This window comes from Choloepus didactylus, chromosome 23, assembly GCF_015220235.1.
Source record: "Choloepus didactylus isolate mChoDid1 chromosome 23, mChoDid1.pri, whole genome shotgun sequence".
In the NCBI taxonomy this organism is placed as follows: Eukaryota; Metazoa; Chordata; class Mammalia; order Pilosa; family Megalonychidae; genus Choloepus; species Choloepus didactylus.
In genome coordinates, this window is record NC_051329.1 from 8,639,554 (window position 1) to 8,657,019 (window position 17,466).

Consider the following 17,466-nt stretch of genomic DNA (forward strand, 5'->3'; position numbering starts at 1 on the left):
CAGATTAAAAAATCTGTAATTAAAAAATATCATGTTAGTTATACTATTTTTTTAAAAACAGATTTTTGTTTTTCAAGAATACCTTCCTAGGTGAATACAGCAATTATAGCATCTAGCTATTATGTTCTGCCTGAAAATGCAAAAGAAAAGGTACAGAAAATTCTGCATATGGATTGCTGAACCCTTTCATGAGTTTTAGATGTTAATGATACTATTTTTTAAAAACTTATATTATGTGTCTCCTGGTATGACATACTGAAAAGAACACAGCACCTATATAGTATTCTTGCCAAAAATACAATATCTGAATCTGATTACAGGAAACATTGGCAAACCCAAAATGAGACACTTTATAAACCAATCGGCCTGTACCCTTCAAAAATGTCAATGTTCCATCATAGTTAAAGTAGATCGAAATAAGAATTATCAATAGATGCTTAATTGGGGTGTATGGGGGAGTAGTTTGAAGAGGATTATATAGTTTTAAAATATCTCCCCTAATAAAATATCTCTATGTAGTAGAGAAACAGACAACACTTTAACCAAGTTATTTAAATTAACATCACCTATAAGGGGCAAATGGACATCAAGGACCTCCAAATATCATATCCTGAGAAAGACACAATATTGTAGTATTCTAGCCGAAAATGCATAATCTGAATCTTATCACAAGGAAACATCAGACAAGCCCAAATCAAGGGGCAGTTTATAAAATAACTGGCATACTCTTCAAAATGTCTATGTCATGAAAGACAAGGAAAAGCCAAGAAAACTCTTCTAGATTAAAAGAGATTAAATCTCCCTGGTAACGTGGGATATGAGTCCCGGGGACGAATCTAGACCCAACATCGTGGGATTGAGAAAATCTTCTTGATCAAAAGGGGGAAGAGAAATGAAATAAAGTTTCAGTGGCTAAGAGATTTCAAATGGAGTTGAGAGGTTACTCTGGTGGACATTCTTATGTATTACACAGATAATACTTTTTAGGTTTTAATGCATTGGAATAGCTAGAAGTAAATACCTGAAACTATCAAATTCCAACCCAGTAGCCTGGACTCCTGAGGACAACTTTATAACAATGTAGCTCACAAGGGGTACAGTGTGAATGTGAAAGCCTTGTAGATCACACTCCCTTTATCCAGTGTATGGATGGATGAGTAGAAAAATGGGGACAAAAAACTAAATGAAAAATGGCGGGGAGGGATGATTTAGGTGTTCTTCTTTACTTTTATTTTTTATTCTTATTTTCACTTTTTCTGGTACAAGGAAAATGTTCAAAAAATAGATTGGGGTGATGAATGCACAACTATATGATGGTACTGTGAATGATTGTACATTTGGACGATTGTATGGTATGTGAGTATATCTCAATAAAATTGAATTTAAAAAAAAAGAGATTAAATGCTTGATAAATAAATGCCATGATAATCCTGGACTAGATTCTGACCCAGGGGCAAAAATTGCCATAAAGAATATTACTGGGACAACTGGTTAATCTGTTACTGGTTAAACTATAAATACTGTAATATTATTATCTATGTTAAATTTCCTGATTTTGATCATTTTACTTTGTTTTAAATAAGGGAAAACCCTTGTTCTTAAGAAACATACACTTAACTATTAAGCAGTAAAGGGGTATGATGCATGCAATTTACTCTCAAATGGTCATAAAAAATACGAGTATCCATATTAGAGAGAGCATGATCAAACAAATATGGCAAAATGTTCAAAATTGGTGATTCTGGGTGAAAGGCATACAGGAGTTCATCTATAAGATTTTTGCAACTTATTCTTCAAGCTTAAAGTTATTCCATAATAAAAAGTCAATGATGTAAATGTGAGTCTAACAACAGGCCACTTCTTTTATGCAAGAATACATCTGAAATCATCAATTGAAAGGTAGGACAGCTGCAAAACAATATTTAAATGAAAAGAAAAAAAGTAAACAACCTCATTAAAACTCACTGGATAACAGAAGGTATTAAAATGAACAATAGCTCCTTCTCTTAAGATCCCGTGTTCCTAATTAAAAGGTTGCATCAGTGCAGGACAGATATTTACCCTCTGAGAAAAGGTCATCAACACAGTCCCAACCTGCTCTCGAGTAGGAAGTACTTACTTCACTAGGTTTTGTGGTAGGGCACAGCCATTTTTCCAACAACATGTCCCAGACCTTTTCCAAATTAATTTCATTGACTTCAGCTATTTCTTTTGCTGCTGTGTGGATATCTAAGATATTTGAGATAAGGAATTTAAAAAAAAAGAACTCAAGTTTTCAATATAAGTTAACTGCAAGTCTGAAAGATAGTTCTCCTAGGACAAAAAAAAAGTGAGCTTTGTCCTCACCGGGGTAATCTTTGCCAGATGAGTTCTGAGTTCTTTGATTTATGCTAGGATGTTCGTACAGACTGACAATGAGATGTGCTGGTTTTCCAATCACTCTCAAATATTCTTCTGTGTTTAATTTGTGGGCTATCAGCACTGCTTCTGTGCCTGATCGCCGGTATTGAATATGGAGCTTCTTCAACAGAGCCTCGGCTTTTTCACGTGTTTCATCCTTTTAAATAATTCCAAGCAGAAAGAAATCTCATTTTCAAAACCTAAGTTGAGGCTAAGAATCCACCTCAATCCATCAAGGTCCCTCCCTGCCTCTGAGTTATATCCCTAAGCATCTCCACTTCTTTCCCCGTGTCAGGCCATCCAGCCCTTGGAAACGGCCATCACCAAGGCAGGATGAGAAGGTATGTCATGCAAGCACAATTTAAATTAAAAGCCAGAAAGAGGAGCTCTCCGTCTTACAATTCACACACACCTTGGGTGGGATATTCTGCAGCCATCTCTCAGCTAAGTAAAGGCAGAATTTCAAGCTAGACATCTTGAAGGAGCCTAAAAAAAATAAAAGATTTATAAGCAAATCTTAATCCTTTCAAGATAATGTATTTCAGTCAAATTAGCCGAATTAGCAACTTTTAAAAAATAATCATAAAAATGCATACACAAGAAAAATGAGGATAAAAATCACATGAATAACGGGGGTGTGTAGAGGATGGGATGTTTTGGGTGTTCTTTTTTACCTTTAATTTTATTCTTATTTTTTTGGAGTATTGAAAATATTCAAAAATTGATTGTGGTGATGAAAGCAAAACAATATGATGATACTGTGAACAACTGTACACTGTGGATGATTGTATGGTATGTGAATATATCTCAACAAAACTGAATAAAAAATAAAAGTATATAAGAATGATAAATGCAATGGCTTGAAATACATCAAATGTGCTTACATCATTTAAAAAAATGCATTGCATAGTAAAAAACAATTTCAATAGTACAGAAGGATATAAAACAGAAAGTAAAAGTCTACCACAGAGGTCCCCCACTCAGCCTTCATTACTATGTCCTGGATTCTTAAATTCCTCCCAGAAGTTTCAACATGTGTTTGCACACATACAGACGTGCATGCACTTTATAACCCAAATGGATACTACACATACTCTAGTACGATTTATTACTCTTACTTAATAGATATTTTCGATATCTGTCCAAGTCAGCTACATAGTTATTCCATTTTATGAATATGCCCTATTTTTTAAAACCAGTTTCTGACTAATGAACATTTAAATAGTTGTTTTCAACTTAGCTACAACCAAAAATATGCCAGTAAATGCCTGTGTTTGTGTGCTTGTTTGATTATGTGATTATGTAAAGATTCATTATTAAGCGTATAATGATTGGATATTGGAAAATATGCATTAATTTATATTCCTACCTGTGAGTTCAAGAATGCCTATATCCTTGCTCCCTGACCAAACAGTAATGAGACTTGCTTGCTTCATTAGAGGCTCTGAAACACTCAGCAGTGTCACAAGTAAAGAGAGGGCAAAGACATTTTTAAATGATTGTAATGCTTCTCCTTAAAGATACAGGAAGAGTACATGCTTTTACAGTTTCAGAAAGCAAAACAAAACAGTCAATTATTTTAAGTTCAATTAAAGGAAGAATCCATACCTTCTGGAATATCCTGGGCAAGACTGATGGCAATAGCTACAGCCCACTCGGGGTTAACTATAGATAACAAGTACGATTCGATGGTTTGAGTGATCTTTGTTATTTCCTTGTTAATCAGAGTTGAAGATTTAGCTTGTGCTAACTTCAGCAGCTTTGGCTTCAGCTTTTTTTCAAAGACATGTTTGGCTGTAGACACATATAGAGTGTCCAAAGAAAACTTCAAAGAAAAGAAAAGTTAAAGCTGATTTATATTTCACCTTTACGGGTTGGACAGGAAAGCAGCACAAAATCCTTTGACATAGGGTCAGAATTAATTATAGGCTAAAGATAGGCTTTACCAAGTTTTAACATATTACCTTCATTAATTTAGAAATTAACAGCAATGTTGAGAAGGATTCTTCACTGAGTTCTGTAGCTACAAAAGAAACAAGAAGAATATGGTTTGTTTAAAGAAAAAATGGTGACTACTCAGTAAAATACATAAAGTTAATGAACATACAGATAATTTTCCAGAAGTTCTGTGCTGTGCCAAAGAATATCAAGTGAAAAGGCAGTCTAGTTTGGGCAGCTGATGGCAAAGTTATTACATGCTCCAACATATACTGATATTCTAGGTCCACTGGAGGAGAAATTCTTCTGTATGACTTCAAATGTTTCAGAAGACTCAAAGCCTATATTAAAATAAAAAAGTTTTCCTGTGAGATTAACCCATAAATCTAACTCTTTAAATTGTCTAGCTCCAAACAATCATAAGTTTCCATTCTTAGGAAGCCTTTTCTATTTTTCCCTTTAATGTTATTTTTCCAAAATAAATTTTATGAGCATTAAAGCAATAATACTAGGAGAAATAAAAAAAAAGAGTTTGGAAGTTCTCTATGTTCAAACTATTTGAAGGATTTCATTTTCAAGACATAGAAGATTTCACTTCAGATACATAGAAGATTTTTAATTAATTCAATGTTTTCCTTATCCCTCTTAAGTTTATGTTTTATATCTTGGGACTTTTCCAATATTTTGAATCAAAACATTTTCTTTTAATTTTTAAAATCCAATTTTTTAAAAAAAGAAAAAAGTTACTATGACCAACATTCAGAAAAGACTAAGAAGTTACTGAAAGTACTGAGATAGAACTGAGTGAGTTTTGGACCTACCAATTAACATACAGAGCTGAATCTGACACTACTCCCCACACATTTCTTTTTTTACCAGATGACAAATAATTTGCCTTAACTCATCTGAATTGATCCTCTAATGACTTCACACTTTTGGACAGCAGATATAAATCACATGAATACAGCAAAAAACAGGATTACAACAAAAGACAATATAAATGGCATGAAAACCTTTTACTTCTGTATCCCTTTTAAAGAAAAGGGATGTAGAGTAATGTGTAGAGTTTAAATGGAGTTCGAAGGATAGTCCAGAAAGACACTGGATAACTCATTTTATTTATAATCCAAATAAAAGCATAAAGATGATTTTTTAAGTCTTTAATAAATTCGTTATACCTGGTTAATATTAATACTGGTTATCTTTTCATCAGCTCTTTCTATAACTTTCAAGACAACGTCAATCATTTCATAGTCATAGGGATCCAACTGCATAAAAGCAAAAATACATACACATTTAAGATATTCCCATACTTGTAGATGATTTTATCTAGTTATATTTATTAGTACAGGTTGCAAATACAAAATCTCAATGCACTACAATACTAAATTAGATTAATACTTCTTTTTAAAGTGAACTAAAGCTTTCTCATTTCTAAAATTAGCTCTATCAGGATAAACACGCATGCTTAAAAATGTCTGAAAAAATACTTTTTTTAAAAAAAGCTGCACAGGGCAGTATTGTTTTAATAAAGAAAGATGTTCACAGAGTACTAAAATCCTGGAAAGAAGATACATGATAAATTTAAGAATCTGATAAGATTTTAAAATTAAAATTCCATTTCTTCCCTTTGTAATGTGAAAACTGGGAAAGGAGGGAACTGACATTTGCTTGGAAATGGCATAGCTAAAAATGTGGGCCTCCAAGCAAAAGATTTCTCAAAGGATTCCACTTAGCTCTCACCATATAGTATAATGCAAGAATTAATTGGGTAGCATCTATACTTACAAAAAACAAAGAAGTATTTCCTTTCTTCTTTATTTCTGCCCACATACCACTTTTTTTCCATTTTTTTTATGCCAACTAGTCACACGAATAAGGATATTGAAAAAGGTGGTAAGATGATCTCTAGTACAAAGAAACTTTTAACAAGTTTATTTAATTTTGCTGAATTACAGACAAAATATAGAATTGAAGTATTTCTTACAGTCTTATAATCTTATTTCTGTGTCTACCCACCAAACTACTCTGTCCTAAAAACTCCCGTTTTCAGTTTTCCTTAAAAAAAAAAAAAAAAAAATCAGAGGAGTGCAAAAATGTAGGTACAATAATGAAATTTACAAACAACTAAAATGTCCATTCACAAAGGGTTTGTTACATACAATATGTTTGATCCATATAGTGGATGAAATGTATGCACCTGTCAAAAGTGAGATAAATGTATATGCATTGACATGTAATGACACTCACAATATGTTAAGTGAAAAATGAAGGTACTAGGATACTGTATTTCCTTTAGGATATTCACCACTTTATCAACATTTTTATCGCTGTGCAGGAGGATTATAGCAAAATTTCACTTTCTGATTTACAGCTTTCTCTGTAGTTTGGTATTGGTATTTTGCAAAGGATATGTGCCATTTTAAAAAATCTGAAAAAAAGGCTATTTTCATATAAGAAAAGAATTGCTACATTGAACTATATTAAAATATATAAATCTAAAATTATTTCAACTTTAAAAGTCTATAAAAGATATAGATATCTTTTATAGAACTTACATTCCCAAGCTGTTACCATATGTGTCTATTAATTAAGCAGGAGAGGGATATGGGAGAGCACCCACCACGTTCATTTCACCATTCCTCTACCTTATGCAGTATTCCACCAAGACTGATAACCAGATCTTTCGTGCTCGTCAGTAAAGGGACCATTTCCACGGCTTTGGCCAGGAGTCTGGAAGGCTGCTGCCCTGTGGGCTGTGTGGCCGCATCTCCCTGGGCTTGGCTGGCATTACTGTTGTGGAGCAGCGTTTCGATGAATAGCTGAAGAGCTGCGTCACAGTCCAGCTGAAATGTGCTGAGAGAAGGGTTCAATTACAAACAAGTTTCCCCAAACACATGCATTTGCAAAGTTTCTCACAAAAACACTTGGGTCTGTGCTCCCACCACTAAAGTTTAACCTTCCCATTGTCCAGACTTATAATCAGATGATCTGCCTGTCATCATAGCTAATTACTGCTGCTTAAAAATCAGATGTTATTCTTGGTGCATGTGTAAACTGGCACAATATAGGAGGAAAATGTGTAATAAAATAAAAAAACATTTTGTCCTTTGACATAGCAATTCCACTTTCAGGAATTTCATAGAAGTAGACAAAGATACAAATACATATACATATATATATATATATAAGGATGTCCACTGAAGCAACTTTTTTTTTTAATTAAATTCAGTTTTATTGAAATACATTCACACACCATACAATCATCCATGGTATACAATCAATTGTCCACAGTATGATAACATAGTTATGCGTTCATCACCACAATCTATCTCTGAACATTTTCCTTACATCAGAAAGAACCAGAACAAGAATAAAAAATAAAAGTGAAAAAAGAACACACAAATCATCCCCCCCATCCCACCTCATTTGTCCTTGAGCTTTTATCCCCATTTTTCTACTCATCCATACACTAGACAAAGGGGGTGTGATCCACAAGGTCTTCACAATCACACTGTCACCCCTTGTAATCTACATTATTATATAATTGTCTTCAGGAGTCCAGACTGCTGGGTTGGAGTTCGGTAGTTTCAGGTATTTACTTCTAGCTATTCCAATACATTAAAGCCTAAGAGGTGTTATCTATATAGTGCATAAGAATGTCCACCAGAGTGACCTCTCGGCTCCATTTGAAATCTCTCAGCCACTGAAACTATTTTGTCTCATTTTGCATCCTCCTTTTGGTCAAGAAGATACTCTCAGTCCCACGATGCCAGGTCCAGATTCATCCCCGGGAGTCATATCCTGCACTGCCAGGGAGATTTACACCCCTGGGAGTCGGGTCCTACGTAGTGGGGGAGGGCAGCGAGTTCACCTGTCGAGGTGGCTCAGTTAGAGAGAGAGAGGGCCACATCTGAGCAACAAAGAGGTATTCAGGGGGAGACTCTTAGGCACAATTATATGCAAGTTTAGCCTCTCCTTTGCAATAACAAGCTTCATAAGGGCATGTCCCATGATCAAGGGCTCAGCACATCAAACCCCCAATCCCAATGTTTGTGACAACATCAACACTAGTCCAGGTGAGGAAGTCCAACACTTCTGCACCTTCCCCCAGATCCTCGGGGCTGGGGAGAGGGAGACTGTAAATATATTTTTTATTATCTGCCCAAATTACTCTGGGATGTGTCACTATTTCACTCCAGCCTATACTAACCTACCGTATCTCACTTCCTATTCATAGTTCCATGCAACTGTGGTATTTGAACAAATCAACTGTAGAGTTGTACCGTTTAGAAAATTTAGATCCTGTACCAAATAGGTATCTTTTCCCTTGGTCTCATATGGAAGTTGAAGTTTTAAAACACAGTCAGTATGGTCTGTTAATTTCTGATGGATATAGTAGGAACAAGTTCACAGAAATGTTGCTATATTATGTAACTTTCTTGGGGTAAAGTAGAACATGTTGGAAGTTAAGCAGTTATCTTAGGGTAGTTGTCTTTTTCTTACTCCCTTGTTATGGTCTCTTTGAAATGTTCTTTTATTGTATGTTTGTTTTCTTTTTAACTGTTTTTTTTCATACAGTTGATTTAAAAAAGAAGGGAAAGTTAAAAAAAAAAAAAGAAAAACAAGGGAAAAAAAAAAGATGTAGCCCCCCTTGAGGAGCCTGTGGAGAATGCAGGGGTATTGGCCTACCCCACCTCCATGGTTGCTAACATGACCACAGACATAGGGGACTGGTGGTTTGATGCGTTGAGCCCTCTACCATAGGTTTTACCCTTGGGAAGACGGTTGCTGCAAAGGAGAGGCTAGGCCTCCCTATGGTTGTGCCTAAGAGCCTCCTCCCGAATGCCTCTTTGTTGCTCAGATGTGGCCCTCTCTCTCTGGCTAAGCCAACTTGAAAGGTGAAATCACTGCCCTCCCCCCTACGTGGGATCAGACACCCAGGGGAGTGAATCTCCCCGGCAATGTGGAATATGACTCCCGGGGAGGAATGTAGACCCGGCATCGTGGGACGGAGAACATCTTCTTGACCAAAAGGGGGATGTGAAAGGAAATGAAATAAGCTTGAGTGGCAGAGAGATTCCAAAAGGAGCCGAGAGGTCACTCTGGTGGGCACTCTTACACACACTTTAGACAACCCTTTTAAGGTTCTAAAGAATTGGGGTAGCTGGTGGTGGATACCTGAAACTATCAAACTACAACCCAGAACCCATGAATCTCGAAGACAGTTGTATAAAAATGTAGCTTATGAGGGGTGACAATGGGATTGGGAAAGCCATAAGGACCAAACTCCACTTTGTCTAGTTTATGGATGGATGAGTAGAAAAATAGGGGAAGGAAACAAACAGACAAAGGTACCCAGTGTTCTTTTTTACTTCAATTGCTCTTTTTCACTCTAATTATTATTCTTGTTATTTTTGTGTGTGTGCTAATGAAGGTGTCAGGGATTGATTTGGGTGATGAATGTACCAGTATGTAATGGTACTGTAAACAATCGAAAGTACAATTTGTTTTGTATGACTGAGTGGTATGTGAATATATCTCAATAAAATGAAGATTAAAAAAAAAAAAGACCAAAAAAAAAAAAAAAACACAGTCAGTATGGTCTGTTAATTTCTGATGGATATAGTAGGAACAAGTTCACAGAAATGTTGCTATATTATGTAACTTTCTTGGGGTAAAGTAGGAACATGTTGGAAGTTAAGCAGTTATCTTAGGGTAGTTGTCTTTTTCTTACTCCCTTGTTATGGTCTCTTTGAAATGTTCTTTTATTGTATGTTTGTTTTCTTTTTAACTGTTTTTTTTCATACAGTTGATTTAAAAAAGAAGGGAAAGTTAAAAAAAAAAAAAAGAAAAACAAGGGAAAAAAAAAAAGATGTAGCCCCCCTTGAGGAGCCTGTGGAGAATGCAGGGGTATTGGCCTACCCCACCTCCATGGTTGCTAACATGACCACAGACATAGGGGACTGGTGGTTTGATGGGTTGAGCCCTCTACCATAGGTTTTACCCTTGGGAAGACGGTTGCTGCAAAGGAGAGGCTAGGCCTCCCTATGGTTGTGCCTAAGAGCCTCCTCCCGAATGCCTCTTTGTTGCTCAGATGTGGCCCTCTCTCTCTGGCTAAGCCAACTTGAAAGGTGAAATCACTGCCCTCCCCCCTACGTGGGATCAGACACCCAGGGGAGTGAATCTCCCTGGCAACGTGGAATATGACTCCCGGGGAGGAATGTAGACCTGGTATCGTGGGACGGAGAACATCTTCTTGACCAAAAGGGGGATGTGAAAGGAAATGAAATAAGCTTCAGTGGCAGAGAGATTCCAAAAGGAGCCGAGAGGTCACTCTGGTGGGCACTCTTACGCACACTTTAGACAACCCTTTTTAGGTTCTAAAGAATTGGGGTAGCTGGTGGTGGATACCTGAAACTATCAAACTACAACCCAGAACCCATGAATCTCGAAGACAATTGTATAAAAATGTAGCTTATGAGGGGTGACAATGGGATTGGGAAAGCCATACGGTCCACACTCCACTTTGTCTAGTTTATGGATGGATGAGTAGAAAAATAGGGAAAGGAAACAAACAGACAAAGGTACCCAGTGTTCTTTTTTACTTCAATTGCTCTTTTTCACTCTAATTATTATTCTTGTTATTTTTGTGTGTGTGCTAATGAAGGTGTCAGGGATTGATTTAGGTGATGAATGTACAACTATGTAATGGTACTGTAAACAATCGAAGTACGATTTGTTTTGTATGACTGAGTGGTATGTGAATATATCTCAATAAAATGAAGATTAAAAAAAAAAAAAACTACAGTCAGTTTCGACCTTTACCCTTTGGCCTGGCTTGCTCTGGTCTTAACCAGACCTGTGAAGCAACTGTTTTAATATTTAAAAATTGGAAACAACTCAACCATTCATCAATAAGGAATTGGTTAAATAACTTATCCATACAAAGGACTATCACAGAGTCAACAACTATGAGGATGATCTTTATGTACTAACATTGGAAGACACTTACATGAACACATGCTACAAATGGTATGTAAAGTATGATTCTGCTTTCGATAAATTTTAAAAAAATAGCACATTAGTAGCAGCACAGGAAAAACAAACATGAACAATACAGGCCAAAATCAACAGTGATTATAACTGAGGGTTGGGATGATATGGGACTTTGATGTTAATATCTTCCTTCTGAGTTAGAAAAAATAATAAAGATTTAAAAATGAGGTATCAGGTTAGCACAGACAAAGCAACAAATAAAGTGCCTTCTTAGGCCCTATCAATAAGACAGTGGTGGTTTAATTTGCTATACAGAATAACTGAAATATAACAAAAAGCTCCAAGTACAACCATTTAAAAGCCATCCACTGGTATTCTGAGGTCATCTAAATTTATTCAGCAGGACTGCTTGAGGCCAAGGTGTCAGTCAAGTCATCAAATGACACAAGAGGAGAATGACTGTGAAATGATATTATTACAGCTATTTAAATTTCAGAAAAGGGTTCAGTACTATAAAACAACACACACATATCCTCCAGGAGTCCAAATGAATGAAGAAGAGAGTGTGCACCCCATTCTAGACTCTGGTGGTCCAAACCAAAGAGGAGTACTTTTTTTTATTTAAAAGTACAGTTTTCATCACTGCTTCTTAGAGCTATGAGCAGCCCGTAGTGCCCGACTTGCAGGAGAGATGGTGATGACCATGCCATCACCTTACTCCCCACCATCCACAGGGAGAAAGGACCGGATACCTTCCTGGTGAAGGAAATGCACTAAGCTGCCTCATTACCAATTAAGTCAGACCCCACTTATTTGTCACAAATAGAATGGGGGATATATCACTCTCAGGATTTTTAAAGCAACAACTTATTTTTTGACCTTGGGTGGGCCACTTAATATGGGTATGTTTTCTCACTTATAACGTGGCAATAACATGCTCTAAAACGTGCAAAAATTAAATGAGAAGAAGGGTGTAAAAGCACTTTGAAAACAATAATGCGCCTGCAAATTAGTAGCAGTATTTTTTAGAAAGAAGCATCTGACATGCAAATTATAAGTCATTTATTCCTAATCATTACAGGAAGCTACAACAATAAATAGCACATTTAGTCTTAGTTTTTAAAGTTCATTTATAAATTATTTTTAAAAATTCTCCCTAAATAATACTTCTCTCTCATTTTTAATTTAAGATTACCTTACTCTCTAAATTGATCTCACTGAGAAGTTTAATCACCCAGAAGAATGAACGCAAATGTTTCTGATTATAGAACAGAGATTCCTGGGCCTCAACCCATACTTGCCAAATCAGAATTGCCAGGGGAGAGGTCCAGAAATCTGTAATTTTACTCAAGTACCCTAAGTGAGGAGTATGATTAGGCAAATTTGAGAAACACTAAACAGTAAATAAAAATAAGAAAGGTGAGCAGGACAAGAGAGTGGCATAGGGAGGTGTGGTAAGCTTTAGTTAGTCCCCTAGAGCAGTTAGTGAATTGCCAGGAATAACTGGAAAATAGTGGAAAAACTGAGGGGGAGACATCTGTGACCAAACACACATTGTACACCAGTCTAGAATGGGTGGAACGGCTGAGATGGGAGCACAGAACTGTTTAAGTAAAGCTCCTCGAATTGCGGAGCTGGTGGTCCTCCCCCATCAGCATGGTAGGCTGAGCTGGAAAACTTCACTGTGGGAAAAAGAAGCAGTCCCTGCCAGGAGCATGGGAATGTACCTCACCAAGCTCCAACTGTGGTTTTAGTTAACAAATTTGGAATACTGAATACATACTATGAGCACAGATAAACCTGGAGCAAGCAGGAAAGGAACCCTAAGCTTTCTGCTGGCAGAGAGGAGGCAGGGCTGATGGAAAAAAATGCATAAATAAACAAAAACAGAAGCTTTTGGAGTCCGCTGTGCTCAGAATACTGGAAAAGGGCTGTGTCCCAAGAAAAGGGGCACACAGAACAGGGTACCAACTCTGGTTCTTGCCTGGTGAACTGGAGGGCTGGGGACTGGCTCTGAAAAGGGGACTTCTTTTTTCCTTTTTTTTCCCCCTCTCATTCTAAGTAGCCCATTAGAGAAAACCTCAGGCATTTTCAATTGTCAGCACTGACCCAGGCAAGGGTGCGGTTAAGACAGTCAGAGTCAAAGGAAAAACTCAAGTGTAGAAGACAATTCCCTAAAGGGCTTATTTTCCCAAACAAAAGGGGAGAGGTGGGGCCCAACTCAAGTGGCAGCCCTCCCTCAGAGAAGCCAGATTCCAGGGCTTAGGGAACAAAATAAAACAGAAACAGCTTAAGCTTGGCTTCTGACACCACTGAGAATTAAATGCACTGCACCTCTTTATGCCTGCAGGGGCAGGGCGGGGGGGGGGCTATGAACTGACAAGCGCCACCTGCTGGGCAGGAAAGGAAAAGCACTGAGTTTAGAGGCCTCAAAGGAAAGTCTGACAATCTGCTCGTCTCATCCTCAGGGAAACCTGATACTGATTACACCTTCCTCCTGAGACCTGGGCCCGTCTGGTCTGGGAAAATCTGATTGGGGTTATCAAGGAAATCAGATGCCTAGACAACAAAAAATTATGAATCACACTACAATAAATGAAGATATGGCCCAGTCAAAGGAACAAACTTACACTACAAATGAAATACAGGAGTAGAAACAACTAATTAAAGATCTTCAAATGAATATGCTAAATCAATTCAAAAATCAAATCAATTTGAGGGAAGATATGGCAAAAGGGATGATGGATATCAAGAGGACACTGGGCAAACATAAGGAAGAACTCGAAAGTTTGAAAAAACAACTAGCAGAAGTTATGGAAATGAAAGGCAAAACAGAAGAGATGAAAAACACAATGGAGACATACAACAGCAGATTTGAAGAGGCAAAAGAAAGGACATCTGAAATCCTACACACAAAAGAACAGATAGGGAAAAGAATGGAAAAATATGAGCAACTTCTCATGTTATTTCTTCATGACAACATGAAGCACATGAATATACGTCTCATGAGTGTCTCAGAAGGAGAAAAAAAGGGAAAAGGGGCAGAAAGAATAATGGAGGAAATAATCACTGAAAATTTCCCATCTCTTATGAAAGACATAAAATTACAGATCCAAGAAGCACAACATACCTCAAATAAAATAGATTTGAGTAGAGCAACTCCAAGACACTTAATAATTAGATTATCAGATGTCAAAGACAGAGAATTCTGAAAGCAGCAAGATAAAAGTGATCCATCATAAAAAAAAGGAAGCTCCATAAGACTACATGTGGATTTCTCAGTAGAAATCATGGAGGTGAGAAGGCAGTGGTATGCTATATTCAAGATACTGAAAGAGAAACTGCCAATCAAGAATTCTATATCTGGCAAAATCGTCCTTCAAAAATGAGGGTGAGTTTAAAATATTTTCAGACAAATAGACACTGGGGTTGTGAACAAAATACCTGCTCTACAAGAAATACTAAAGGTAACACTGCAGGCAGATAGGAAAAGACAAGAGAGCGAGCTTTGGAGAAGAGTGTAGAAACGAAGACTATCATTAATATGGACTAACATTAATGAGCAAAATTTGAGAGTTGAGAACACAGGTTATCAGCAGATAACGAGGTTAGAGATAAGGCATTTGCTTCTGAAGGAGCACAGAAGATTGAACAGGATTGACTGTACAGATCCGGAAATGGAATGCATAGCATAATAGTGTGTGATGGTAACACAATATTGTAAGTACTCTGAACAAAGATGAGTGTGAGTATGGTTGAAAGTGGAAGGCTAAGGGCATGTATGACACCAGAAAGAAATACAGAAGATAAAAGACTAGGATTGTATAACTAAGCAAAACCTAGAGTAGTCAATGATGGTGATTAAATGTACAAATACAAGAATGTTTTTAAATGAGGGAGAACTAATGAATGTCAACATTGCAAGATGTCAAAAATTGGATGATACAGGAGAAAAAATACAATCATTGCAAACTAGAGTCTATGGTTAATGGTAACATTGTAAGATGCTCCCATTAATTGTAACAAAAGCAATATACCAAAGCTAAATGTCTACAAGCAGGGGATATAAGGGAGTGATATGGGATTCTTGGTGGTGGTGGTGTTGTCTGACCTTTTCATTGTTTTTTATTATTTTTCTTCTATTTCTTGTATTTTTATTCTTCATGTATTCTTCTCCTTTTCCTCTTTCTTTGGGTGAATGCATAATTATGTTATTAAACTGGGAATCATTGGCTGTTTACTTAGAGTGGATTTGTGGTGTGTGAATAAAACTGTTTTTTAAAAAAAACAGAAGGATACAAGTGCTGGAGAAAATGCGGTAAGAGGCATGTACCTATTCCCTATTGGTAAGGAGGTAGAATGGCACAGCCCAGCTGGAGGGCAGTGTGGTGGTTCCACAGGAAGCTAACTATGGGGTTGCCATATGGTCCTGCAACTCCATTGTTGGGGCATATACTTGGAAGAACTGAGAGCAGGGACATGAATGGACATTGCACAGTGGTGTTTATGGCAGCAGTCATGATTCACAAATGATGGAGGTGGCCTAAAGGTATACTGACTGATAAACAGAATAGTGAACTGTAGTGCATGTATACAATGGAATATTGAGTGGCAGCAAGAAGAAATGAAGTTGTGAGGTATGCATCTAGGTGAATGGACCTTGAGGATAGTATATAGAGTGAAATAAGCCAGAATCGAAAAGACAAACATTATGATGCCTCACTAATATGGACTAGCTATAATGTGCAAACTCTGAGAATTAAATCTGAGAGCATAGGTTATTAGGGGAAGGCTTATGGTAAAGGTTCCTAGATTGTAAGCTCTTACAGTAGTCGCATCTGTTCATGAGTTGTAATGCATGTCTCTACATTCTGAGAAGCTGAGTTATTTGTATATAACCTGGTTGGACCCTGGAATTTTGGGTATCTGTGTGACACCTAAGACTGAGAGCCAGAGTTCAGCAGCTATGAATGTCAGCATTACCCATACAGCAAATGTTAAAGCAGAAAAAGAGATCAGACTTCAATTAGAGATATGAACGAAATGGATTTGATTAGAACTAAGGTAAACCAGGCTAAATGGAAAAGGATGATACTGACTGTGTTTTAAAACCTCAGTTTCTGTGTGAGACCAAAGGAAGAGATGTGTATTTTTTTAGCATGCTATATAAGTTAACCTGAACAGTCAGTTTACTGAAACACCATAATTACATGGAAGATTGAATGGGGGTGAGATCTGGTTGGTTTGTACAGGTTAGCATGAAACCCCGATACATCCCACAGAATTTGGACAGAGAATAAAAAGTATTTGCAAAGCCCCCTTGAGGACCGGAGAAAAATGTGGAAACATTAAACTTCCCCACTTGGGGATTTCCTGATATTCTTGTAAACATGGGGGACTACCATTGTAATAAGTCAAGTTCTTGATCCTGGGGCTTGCCCTTATGAAACTTGTTACTGCAAAGGAGAGGCTAAGCGGACTCAAAATCGTGCCTAAGAGCCTCCCCCAGAGAAAGTCTTTTGTTGTGCAGATGTAGCCTGTCAGTGGCTGAGAGGAGTTGAGAGCCATTCTGGAGGTTATTGTTATGCATTATATAGATATTCATATTTAGTTTTTAGTGTATTAGAATAGCTAGAAGGAAATACCTAAACTGTTGAACTGCAATCCAGTATCCTTCATTCTTGAAAATGATCATATAACTATATAGCATATATGGTGTGACTGCGTGATTGTGAAAACCTTGAGGCTTACATTCTCTTTATCCAGCGTATGGACAGATGAGTAGAAACAAAGGGGACAGAAAGTAAATGAATAATGGGGGGGAAAGGAGCATGAGATATTTTGGATGTTCTTTTTTACTTTTATTTTTATGCTTATTTTTAGTTTTATTTTTTGGTGTAATGAAAATGTTAAAAAATTGATTGTGGGTGATGTATACGCAACTACATGATGATACTGCGAACAATTGATTATATACTTTAGATGATTGTACGGTGTGTGAATTTATCTCAATAAAACTGCATTCAAAAATAAAAAAGGTGATATACTATGAGAATTAATATGGCTTTGGATTTACTCAGTTTGGGGGTGAGCAAGAGAAAAGATCAGAGAGCTACAGACCACAACTCA

The 17,466-nt window shown here is 36.9% G+C and overlaps 1 protein-coding gene across 3 annotated transcripts in view; it reads right to left on the bottom strand.

Moving 5' to 3' along the window:
- KNTC1 (kinetochore associated 1) overlaps positions 1-17,466 on the bottom strand; it is a 103,456-nt gene that overhangs the window by 12,972 nt on the left and 73,018 nt on the right. For all 3 annotated transcript variants that reach the window (XM_037816713.1, XM_037816714.1, XM_037816715.1), the window contains 8 exons: positions 6,987-7,194; positions 5,517-5,606; positions 4,508-4,679; positions 4,365-4,423; positions 4,009-4,225; positions 2,813-2,886; positions 2,347-2,557; positions 2,120-2,229 (listed from right to left, as the gene is read on the bottom strand). In XM_037816713.1, the coding sequence (XP_037672641.1) occupies positions 2,120-2,229; positions 2,347-2,557; positions 2,813-2,886; positions 4,009-4,225; positions 4,365-4,423; positions 4,508-4,679; positions 5,517-5,606; positions 6,987-7,194 (1,141 nt within the window). The remainder of the gene's footprint in view (positions 1-2,119; positions 2,230-2,346; positions 2,558-2,812; positions 2,887-4,008; positions 4,226-4,364; positions 4,424-4,507; positions 4,680-5,516; positions 5,607-6,986; positions 7,195-17,466) is intronic.